Raw genomic sequence first — 11,281 nt, 5'->3', positions numbered from 1 at the left:
GGTACTTGGTATACTTCTCTCTCATTAAAAATAAATTAATCAGCAAATTCCTTCACAGCTCAGCCTTCTTTTATGTAAATACAACCCAGCTGTAATGAATTACAAGGTGTTATTATCTCACACACACTGTATAATACTTCACACATAAGAGGTTTCTCTGCTTAGCTCAGCTTTCAACAAAAGCATCTTAAATAAACTGCAAGCAAGTTGTTTGGTCTGTAATGTTTTCACAGAGAAAGGATACACCTCACACACAGAGGGTTTCTTTACATGACTCATTTTATAACAAGTTAAACTGAGGAAGTTCGCCTTGGAAAAAAATAACAAAATGCCTTTTTTATGCACAGAAGGCTCCCTAAGAGAAGATTAAAAAAAAAAAAAATGCAAGCCAGTGTTTGGGAACCTATATTCTGCATCCCGCTGCTCTGTACACAGAGAAGGGATGTCAAATATTGCCCGAAAACACACAATATGAAGGACGCAACTTCAGAAGAACGAACAGTCGCAGCCAGGCACAGTCGCACTTTCACCAGATTAAGGATTCATAAATTAAGGATTAAATTTCACAAATTAAGGATTATCACCTTCGACTTTTGTTTAACAGTTTTACTAGGAATAAGTCCTGGTATTAGAGGGCTTATTCCTATCAAAAGCGCACAGGGCACAGAAAACACACACACACATCAATTTTACCCAGACTGACATTTATTATTGACTAGGATTTTAGACAGGAGAGAAATGAAAATTGTTTTTGTCACTGACCTGGAAATAGCCTGGTGGACCATCCACCTACGCAGCACACCTCAGCCTCTGCTGACTCAATCAGCGGAGCTCTTGCTCCCGTAATTACCGTGTTCGCGTAATTTGCCCGCACAGCCATATAAAGTTTTCAGCGGGATTGACAGGTCTTGTTAAAAAGCCCTGGACCACTGCGTTGGGGGATGGAGGATAGCATGGTCTTGTCCCACTAAGAGCCACGGACAGAAACAGGGATGATGTTTTCAGAAAAAACTTCTTAGACCACAACTCTAAAAAGACTATGGAAATATCAGCAAAGCAGACTGAAATACCAAGTAGTCTGAGGCAGCTTTTAGTGACAGCCCAGCCACGTTTTGGACTTCATTCTCATTATGATGGCTCGAGTCATGGAGGATTACTGGGGACTGTGCACTATTCTTTGTATCCTCCTATCCTTGTGCAACACAGCAGAGAGTTCCTAAACAGGATTTTCACAGAAAACCCTTCAGAATCTGTTAAAGCAATTCTTAACTGCACTAAAGCAAAAATGGACCATTCCATCCTGATATCAGGCTTTTAAAGTACATTAACGTCTAATATGCAAAGCTCAGATTTGCATTCACAACCGTTCAGCAAGCAGAGGAACACCGTTGTGTCTCTACACAGCAGCTCTCCACATGAGGTAAAGGACAGAAACGTCTTCTTGAGACAACTCTATGTCATGGTAAAATATCTGGTTTCCTAAAGACAGCAGGCAGGTCCTTCACTTTGTCAGCAAGGACCACTCAGTGCCATAAAAAGGACAGAGGTTGTCAAACCAGCTAGGATTTATTCGCAGGTGAATATTCAGAAGAGTATGGCTGTCCAATTTGCTACTGAGTCACCATGGATAGGACATCTAATTAAACATTTTCTTTTCAACAGATTTTCCTTCCTGACCCCACCGCCTCAGCCCAGTTCCATTTCAGGCATGCTTCCCAAGCTGATCTGACAAACTGATAGCCACACCAGGCGCCGGCGCGCTCAGAGTCCTTCGTCATTGTAAACCGGGGACAGGGGCTTGAGGATGCTGTGGGCGTTGCTCTCCACCAGCGGCCGCCAGCTCACCTCGCCCGTCAGCAGCAGGTCCTCCCCGCTCAGCGCGTCCAGGTGCTGCACCTGCAAGGACAGGACGTTAGTGCGAGGTGTCTCACCACCCGCTCCAGCTCCTCAACAGACACACAGACACGCTGCCGTCCAGAAAGCCAGCAGAACTGGGAGATTTTCGTATACTTTGCCATTTGTGAGGGCTAGACCTAAAAAGATCATTTACGACTGCTTAAGCCATGGCAAGGCCAGGAGATAAGGATCTGCAGATCCACTGGAGGTAACTGCGTAAGGTCTTCTGCTAACACCTTAGCTAATGCTTCCTCTGAAAGTTTGGCAGGAGGACAAAGCAGAGCCATGCAAAGCTAACATGAGTCATTTTATCTACCCGGCAGTTAATTCAGATGACACACGGCTAGTACCGTCATTACACGGAGTATTCTCGTAGAAGTGGTTTCATACAGACAAAGGCTTTTCACTATAGAAAAAGAGCCTGACCAGCAGGGGACACCTGAGATTTATAAGATAAAAGCACACAAGCTGGAGGAGATGAACACGGAATGAACACTCACTCTCGCAATACAAGAAATACTTGGGATCAAACGAAATTTTAAGGTGCAATGTAAGCAAAATAAAACATCTCGTCACACAACATAGGGTTAACTTGCTGCCACAGGACACTGTAAACATGCAGGGGGGAGAGAAAGCCTGTCAAGGGTCTATCACCACCTCCAGCTCAGGAAGTCTGTGGACTGCTGGAAGAGTTGACCAGGGAAATAGTACACATGCTTGCCCTGTTACTACAGTCTTCTCTGGCATCCACTAATAACCGCTGCTAAAGACAGGATCAGCAAGAAATTGTGGGAAAGACCTCGTACACAATGCTTACTGGAAACAAAAGGTAATTTGACAAGGAGTTTCTCAACAGAAGAAAGAGTACACCCACGGCCACAGAGGGCCAGACTGAAGAGCCACCTAAGCACAAAATTCTGTTTCCGACAGTCATGGACAGCAGATTCCTTGGGAGGAGTTAAGTACAATGTGTGCATACAATGTTATTTTCCTTGTTTATTTTCCTTCCCTCTCAGCATTTGTTAGTTCAGGGATTTTGAGCCCAGAGTGGTGGCTGTGGATTTAACAGCCCTAGACAGACTTCTCCTCCATGAACCTTGCCCGTGGCTTTGGATCCCACGTGCAATCGTCGGATCCCAAACAGCCTGTGGCAACATTCTGTCCCCACGTTCTTGTATCAGTGAGCAGCCTCTCCTCGCTCACCTTTCACGAGCCTTCAAGATTTCCCAGAGCTGCCTCATTCTCTCCCAGCTGTTTTTCAGGCAGGGGATCCTACTCAATGATAATAAAGGAGCTGTTTCATGTCACCCTTACCTCCCTTCTCTGAGCCTTCCTCAGCTCCGTTTTTATCTTTCTCCATGTTTGGAAGCCAAACCATACACATCATTCAAGATCACATGGTACCATGGATTTAAAAAGTGGCATGACAACACTATTTGATTCTCTATTCCTTCCTTAGTATTTCTGAGCACTTGTTTTAGTTTTTCTAAACACTACAGACTGCTGAGCTGACATTTTGATAATACAATTATCATCTCAAGGACTCATTCCTGTGTGGAAACAGAAAGTTTAAACCTCATCAATTTATTATCAATATATAAAGCTGTTTTTCTCAAGCTTGCACCTTTAGAGCCTGCTACAGGAATGACCTGTCTTCATGGAAGCTGTGCTGACTCTTCCCCAATGTGCCATATTTATCTGTGATCACTGTTTCCTATTCAGGTGCTGATAGCTTCTGTCCTATCCTTCACTTGAATATACAGAAGTGCAACAAAATTCCCCACTTGGCAGCATATTGGCCCAAATTACATACTTTTTATACATGCCTGCTCCCCGCCAAACTTACAGCCTCCCTGATGTTAAGCATCAGCAACCTTCAGCATTAAATTAAGCCTGTCCCTCCTGAGAAGCCCTCTAGCATTCCAAAAGTGCCCTCAGTCCCTCACAGAGTCCAGCCCTTTACTTCCCATACCGTTTTCTCAGACACACACTGAAATACTGTCTCCCCAAATCTCTACCTGGTCCTGAATATAACACTGGAAACATTAAGGAGAATGCTGTTGTGGAGGTTCTGGTCTTCAGTTCCCCGTCCAACAGCCTTCACTCTTCCTCCAGAACCTCTCTCACCCTCGTCTGTCTTTGGTATCCGCCTGGACTATTTCCTACCAACACTTCCTAGAAACCCGGTTCACAAACCTCCGAAGGGTTAAGAGGACAAACGCTACTTAATATTGTTTCCTCCAGGTAATAACTGAAAGAAACAGAAATAATTCTGGAGAACAAAACCTTTTACTTCTGTCCCACAAAGACCATCAGAAGACTTTCAAGCTCTGTGTGCTGTTTCATTATGGAGAGGATCCTAACTCTCATTTCTAGTTCTACAAGCTGCAGCCCATTTCTGACATGTTTTATCAAGCCCCTCCATAGCATAGGTCCAGAAAAAGATGAGCAGGATTGCTTTCAACAGTCTGCGAATTTCTTTGCAGCCATTTCCCAACAAACTGCAATAAACATCAGCCAGTTTTTACATTTTTAACTTTTTCTCCCTAAAAACAATCACTGAAAGTAAAAATCAGTTATATTTATGAGAACTGATCTACATAGCATACAAGCAATAAAAATAAATATTTAATATCCTAAACACCAGAATGAAGTTACACTACGAGCTGTCGCGTACCTGTTTGCGGACATATTCTACAAGTAACTCCAGGTGTCGAGGGTCCTCACAGTTCCTGTTAAAAAGGTTTCTCCAAAGAGCTGCTGCCAGAACACGATCGTCAGACAAGATTCCCTAAAGGAAGCACAGAGGGGATTACGAACTGCACATGAAGAGGGTCTGGACACAAGGCAACCACATGACACTACTTGACAAGTGACAATATTACCTGTCTCAAAGTGCACAGCAGCTATGAACTGTGCATATGAAAAGGCACCACCATCACTCTTTCACAGAATCAGAGAATGGTTTGGGTTGGAAGGGACCTTAAAGACCATCTGGTTCCAACCCCCCTGCCATGAGCAGGGACATCTTCCACCAGACCAGGGTGCTCAGAGCTCCATCCAACCTGGCCTTGAACCCTGCCAGGGAGGGGACAGCCACAGCTTCTCTGGGCAGCCTGGGCCAGTGTTTCACCACCCTCATGGGGAAGAATTTCTTCCTAATATCTAATCTAAATCTGCCCTCTTTTAGTTTACAGCCATTCCCCCTTGTCCTGTCACTACACACCCTTGTGAAAAGCCCCTCTCCATCCTTCCTGTCGGCCCCTCCAGGCACTGACAGCTGCTCTAAGGTCACCCCGGAGCCTTCTCTTCTCCAGGCTGAACAGCCCCAACTCCCTCAGCCTGTCCTCGTAGGAGAGGTGCTCCAGCCCTCTGATCATCTTCGTGGCCCTCCTCTGGCCCCGCTCCAACACATCCAGGTCCTTCTTATGCTGGGGGCTCCAGACACATGACTCCAGGTGGGGTCTGACGAGAGCGGAGTCAAGGGGCAGAATCCCCTCCCTCACCCGCTGCCCACGCTTCTCTTGATGCAGCCCAGGGCACGGTTGGCTTTCTGGGCTGCCAGTGCACATTGCTGGCTCGTGTTGAGCTTCTCATCCACCAGTCCCCCCAATTCCTTCTCCTCAGGGCTGCTCTTGACCCACTCTCTACCCAGCCTGTACTTGCGTGTGGGATTACCCTGACCCATCCTGGCCTTAAATTCATCTACAGATCAGACTGTAACAAACATTCTCACAAGTTAATCTGGAAAAACAATGGGTCAGGGTATTCCCAATGTAGGAGCCAATAACTGCATTTCTGTGTTATGAAATCTTTACCATAAAAATTTTGGCCTCACAGAGAAGACAGCTCCACCTCACTAATTGTGTGAAGCCCATGACACTTGGAAAAAAAAAAATTAAAGGGTATTTAATACAATGTTGCAGAAATGTAGTCAGGACTTCACTATTTTACTTTGCTTTTCTATTTTTCATCCTAAATGAGAAAGATAACTCCTCCTCATTAAGAACTATCTAGCTTTTCCTAGTTAAATCTAGTATTAAATTTGGCTTATACAAGCACCACATCCATGAGCACTTTTTGTCTAAATTGTCTCCCACTTTTATTGTCTTTATAGATTAGGTGGTGTTATCACCATCGTCTCATAACTCCTGTCTTCTGCTGACACATTTGCCAAAGGCAAGAGAGGACTTTAAAATGTTCAGTTAAAAATAAAAAAGGCCAACACGTGTCTTTAATTTAACTAGACATTTTGTTTCCAGAACGAGTATCAACATAAAGAGAAAATTAAAAAAGACAGACACAGGCAGATACATCCTGGCTACACTTAAAACTCAATTAAAGACTTGCATGCATAACACTGTCCACAACCCTATGAAGCTTACAAGATATTAATAATGCAAATCACTGTGCAAAAAATAGTATCACTATGTGAATGAGAAAAGCATCTGAAGAACAACACCCACCAGAGCAAAAAAAAAATAACTGCTAAAAGAGATGATGTATTTTCTTCTTGCAAGTCCTGCAGACACTTCTGCACAGTGGTGCTCTTGCCTCCCCATATTATTAAATACTTCCTATAAATACTGTAAATTCCTATAAATACCCCCTATAAATACTCTCTTTGCTTTCAAAGCACAGCTGAGTACGATGGGATTCAGAGGGAGGAGATGATTTACTGATGGCCAAGCAGTGACGGTGAGGCAGTACAAAGAAGATCCCTTCTTCCACGTCCCACGGTTTAAATCAGTATGCCGTGTGCCTTCTTTTTTCTTACAAGCACTTCAATTCCAGGCATAAGATGATTGCAATAACAAAGAAATCTGGTTCCATAACGTAACATTTCTCCAGAGATATGCACAGCAAATGTTCTACCCATCTGGAGTATTCTGTGTTGATGAATTGGATGGTCTATTTGTTCTTGCACATTCTCTGAAAACATCCTTCTTACCTCATCATATCCAAACAGAGCTGCATAGAAATTTTCTACCATGGTTCTCAAATCTTCCTTTAGAATAACAGAATTAATCTGAAAAAAAAAAAAACAGAAAACCATCTCTATAGGCTCTAAGGAGAAGGCAATGAGAAAATGCCATCAGTTTCACTCCGAGTAGGCAAAGCAGCAGCAGTGCCTTGGCCCACACGGGCTGGGACCCGGCTGCAAGCGCCGACGTTCGCGCAGCCAAACATTTCAGCACACCATGCAGTACAGTTCTGTGAACTCTGCACACAAACCAAGGTCCGTGCTACTCAGAATATACGAACGGCAGGAAAATGCTCAGCCAACAGCGCTAACATAGCTGCGTGAGCAGAGAAAAACACGCAGCTGAGGAATGAGCAGAGGCAAGGCTGTCCGTTCAGTGGCAGCAGAGGCTCAGATAGCGAAGGCTCCTCTGTGTTTTAACTCTTAAGCAGCTCTTCCAGACCTTGACTCCTTCGCACAGGCCTTTTAGAAACTCGGGGGGTTTTCAACTTCATTTCTAAAGCTCGGATTCCAGAGCTAGCCGTGCTATTACAGTAAGAGTACTGTAACGCCGAAGACAGACACACCATCCCCACCACTGCTCCTTGCTTTCTTGTCCATATTGTCTTCCTCACTCAGGAATCAGACAAACTCCGTTCCTACAGCATCTCACTAGAAGCTCAGGCTTACTCGTTTTCGACTATGACCAGATTTCTTTCAGAGTTTGGGACGATCCAGCTACTTCCCCCTCTGCTGTAAGCGTGACTCCGTCCAAGTGCCACGCTGACTTTTAATGACATTTAACAGTTGCTTTAACATTTGCTGGGCTGGCCTAAGCCACCCACTGGCTTGCAGCACTGACCCCACGGGAGCCTAAGACAGGACCAAGATCAGCTGCTAGGTCCAGGGCGATGGCTGAACCCCTCGTGTGCATCTCCCTCATACAAACTGTCTTGCTTTTGCCTGTGCTTTTTACTTCTGTCACCGAAACGATTTACTGACCAGTTCCTCTCCTCAGGGCTAAGCTACCCTTCAGCTGGGAACGCTGCTTCTTTCTACTGACTCTCACCAGAGACCTAGGAGCTACTCAGCACTTGTTTGCTACAGATCTCGCATACAACACACGCGTACATGCCCAGGATAATTATCTTCACGCTTGCATACTAGCAGAACACTCACACATGAAACTGCGTCTGGGAGACAGGCTCCACAACAAAAACTGCCCACCGGCACGCAGGGCAGGACCCCAGCTCCGCCACGGGACAGGCACCGTCTGCTGCACGGCTCCTCCCCAGGCTACAGACCAGCTCTGAACACGCACCTATCTAAAGCCTGAACAGCTACAACAGTGAGCCACACGTCCGAGATACTTTCCTAGTATTCTTTAGAGTACTGATCTTGGTAATTATGCATCAGCTTGTCCATCAAAACATGAATTCGGTTTTGCCATGTTAGCAAATCTCCAGTTCAAATGCTCCTCCATTAAACCACTATCTTTTTTCATCTGCTGATTTTTATAGAAACGCACATAGCGCAAACACAAGGAAAAATCCTTTTATGTCAGTTACTCACATTTATCCATTAATATACACTATTAAAATTCATGCAGACATTTTATAGGCTATCAAGATTGGAGACTGGTTATTACTGAATGTTTAAAAAAAAAGAACTAAACATAAGAAATCAGAGGGTTAAATGATGACTGCAACTTCTGTAATGACTTAATTAAATTTTTATTGAGTACATAAACTATGATGTCATTTCTACCCAACCATGCTGAAACTTTCTATGCAAGTCGGAGATCGTGGTTTTTCTCAATAGAACGTATTTCTAAATAAGCTGCACTTCTACAGCTCTAATAAGGGGGAGCAGGTCTCATGTAACACACTCCATAAATTATCCTTCCATTTTAAACAAACAAATTCCATGAGTTATTATATATTTGCCACGCATTTTTTATGACATAATAAAAATGTTACCTCAAGGATTACTTAACACATGCTACAAATGTTACAGCAGGCAACTGCAAGGGGCAAAGAAAACAAATAGTCCCATTACAGAGACAAGTCCTGGACTCTACATCCCTAGGGAAGCAGCCTTCTATACCAAAAACAAAGAGCAGCAGCTTTCAGTTAGCAAGGAATAGATTGATGGAGGAGATAACCAAGTTAAACAAACATGGCAATAAATACATCTTAAAAGACAAACAGTTTAAAATACAAAATATGACTTTGGGGATGGAGCAGTATCTTGGGCAGTAAAATTACATTTAAAGGAATACTGCAGTTTCTGAAGAATACAGCCAGAACTGGTTAAGTACAAACATTGTAGGAAAAAATCCTTCTTGATAAAATAAGAAAAAATGAGTAAGTCCAAATAAGCATTTGTTGGAAACGCTGCTTCTTTTTAAGCTTGTACATGTTCCTACCACTGGCCAGTTTCATGATCTGGTTGGTCATGATTCTGCTGACTCTTCCACAGTTTGTTATTAAGAAGAAAAACTGCTAGACAATTCCAAGTGAGTAATTGCTAATAACAAGAAAAAAATCAGTAACATCTGGAGCTCTTCTAGGCACTTAGCCCCTTTGACTTCCTTGGAACAACCCACTGCAGAGCTGTCACCAGATCAAATTTATATACCAGAACCGTCTTAGTTCAAAACAAGAAATACATTTTTGGTACATCTCTCACGTTTACAAGACCTTTCAAAAAGAGAATGCACAGCTAACATATCTTCCTCCTACATGTCACAACTTTCCATCAAAAGACTGTGCGATCCCACATTCTGCCTGCAAGACGACGGCACACGATGACTGCATTTCCATTTCACGGCAGCAAGAAACCCCACCTTTAGCCTCCACAAGTTCAATACGCATCATTCAGCAGCCAGCTGGTGAGGCTGACTGCTGCATCAGACCATTTACAGCAGCAAGTCTCACTTAAGGTTTTGCATTCTAACAAAATTTCTAGCACAGTAAGAGCACGCTGCTTTGTTGTATATGCTGGACGTGTATGGAAATAACTCTCTGCGTGGGCGCAGTTTGTAAAGCGAAAGCTGCTATAGGATCAGTCCATATTAACACCTTCTGCTGCATGGAGAGCCTTCTCTTGTAATGAATCTCCTCCTCACCCCCACTTACCATGCTTTGGTTCACACTGCAGAGGAGTCTCCGCGTGCACAAACTGGACAACGTGCTCTACTGCGCTCCACCTGCTGAGAGGCATTCCGCCCCGGGACCAGCCCAGAACCAGCGCAAGGTAAGGAGCATCATGAAGCAGGGACTCTGGATCATCAAACGTGTTCCTGGCAGACCACACTAAATGCTAGTGTGGACATAGCTGTGATGTCTGCAGGCTACGCTACGTGAAAGCTCGTTCTCCTCTGCGCTAGTGAGGCCCCATCTGGAGCACTGCGTCCAGTTCTGGGCTCCCCAGTTCAAGAAAGATGAGGAGCTACTGGAGAGAGTCCAGCGGAGGGCTACGAGGATGATGAGGGGACTGGAACATCTCTCCTACGAGGAAAGGCTGAGGGAGCTGGGCTTGTTCAGCCTGGAGAAGAGAAGGCTGAGAGGGGACCTTAGAAATGCCTACAAATATCTGCAGGGTGGGGGTCAGGAGGACGGGGCCAGACTCTTTCCAGTGGTGCCCAGCGACAGGACAAGGGGCAACGGGCACAAACTGGAGCCGGGGAAGCTCCAGCTGAACATGAGGAAGAACTTCTTCCCTCTGAGGGTGCCGGAGCCCTGGCCCAGGCTGCCCAGGGAGGCTGTGGAGTCTCCTTCTCTGGAGATATTCCAGCCCCGCCTGGCCGCGGTGCTGTGCAGCCTGCTCTGGGTGACCCTGCTTGGGCAGGGGGTTGGACCAGATGATCCACAGAGATCCCTTCCAACCCCGACCACTCTGTGATTCTGTGAAAGCGCTTTACCAGGAGTTTCTTTCTGTTACGGCTTTTGCCAGCATGTGTTGCACCCTTAAGCTACTTTAACACATTAAACCGTCCATAGACTATAAAGCCAGAAGGGACACTTCTAACTGCACCCTGTACAAGCGCTAGTCATCGAATTTCATGCAGCAATTCCTCTCTTTAGGCTGTAAGTTATGGTTGAACTACATTTTTTTATGAAGAGACTTCAGCCAGAAGAAATGATTAGATCATAGAACCTGAGCCTCTGCATATCACAGACCATTACATTTCACCGAGTTCCCTCTGTACTAAGCTCAGTAAGTTGTGTTTGGCTAAAGCGTATCACCCTCACAGCTGAACATGTGTATCTCATTTCATATTTGAATTTTCTGGCTTAAGTTTCCACTCCCTCGTTCTCATTATACCATTCCTGCTAGAATAAAAAGCCTCTTCTGTACAATGTATTTGCTCCTGTACCTGTACACAGCAGATGCGTCAGCATAGTCACCTTTTCAAAC

The 11,281-nt window shown here is 44.7% G+C and overlaps 1 protein-coding gene across 1 annotated transcript in view; it reads right to left on the bottom strand.

Annotated features, from left to right (window-relative positions):
- Nucleotides 1-683: 683 nt before the first annotated feature.
- Nucleotides 684-11,281, bottom strand: part of UQCC1 (ubiquinol-cytochrome c reductase complex assembly factor 1) — a 49,852-nt gene continuing 39,254 nt past the window's right edge. The window contains exons 8-10 of the mRNA XM_075438741.1: nt 6,848-6,925; nt 4,574-4,687; nt 684-1,896 (exon numbers count right to left, since the gene is read on the bottom strand). Of these exons, the coding sequence (XP_075294856.1) occupies nt 1,762-1,896; nt 4,574-4,687; nt 6,848-6,925 (327 nt within the window). The 3' untranslated portion in view covers nt 684-1,761. The remainder of the gene's footprint in view (nt 1,897-4,573; nt 4,688-6,847; nt 6,926-11,281) is intronic.

Source organism: Opisthocomus hoazin, chromosome 18 (assembly GCF_030867145.1).
Source record: "Opisthocomus hoazin isolate bOpiHoa1 chromosome 18, bOpiHoa1.hap1, whole genome shotgun sequence".
Lineage (NCBI taxonomy): Eukaryota > Metazoa > Chordata > Aves > Opisthocomiformes > Opisthocomidae > Opisthocomus > Opisthocomus hoazin.
The sequence above is the reverse complement of the archived record's forward strand: the minus strand, read 5'-3'. Positions and strand labels throughout refer to the sequence as shown.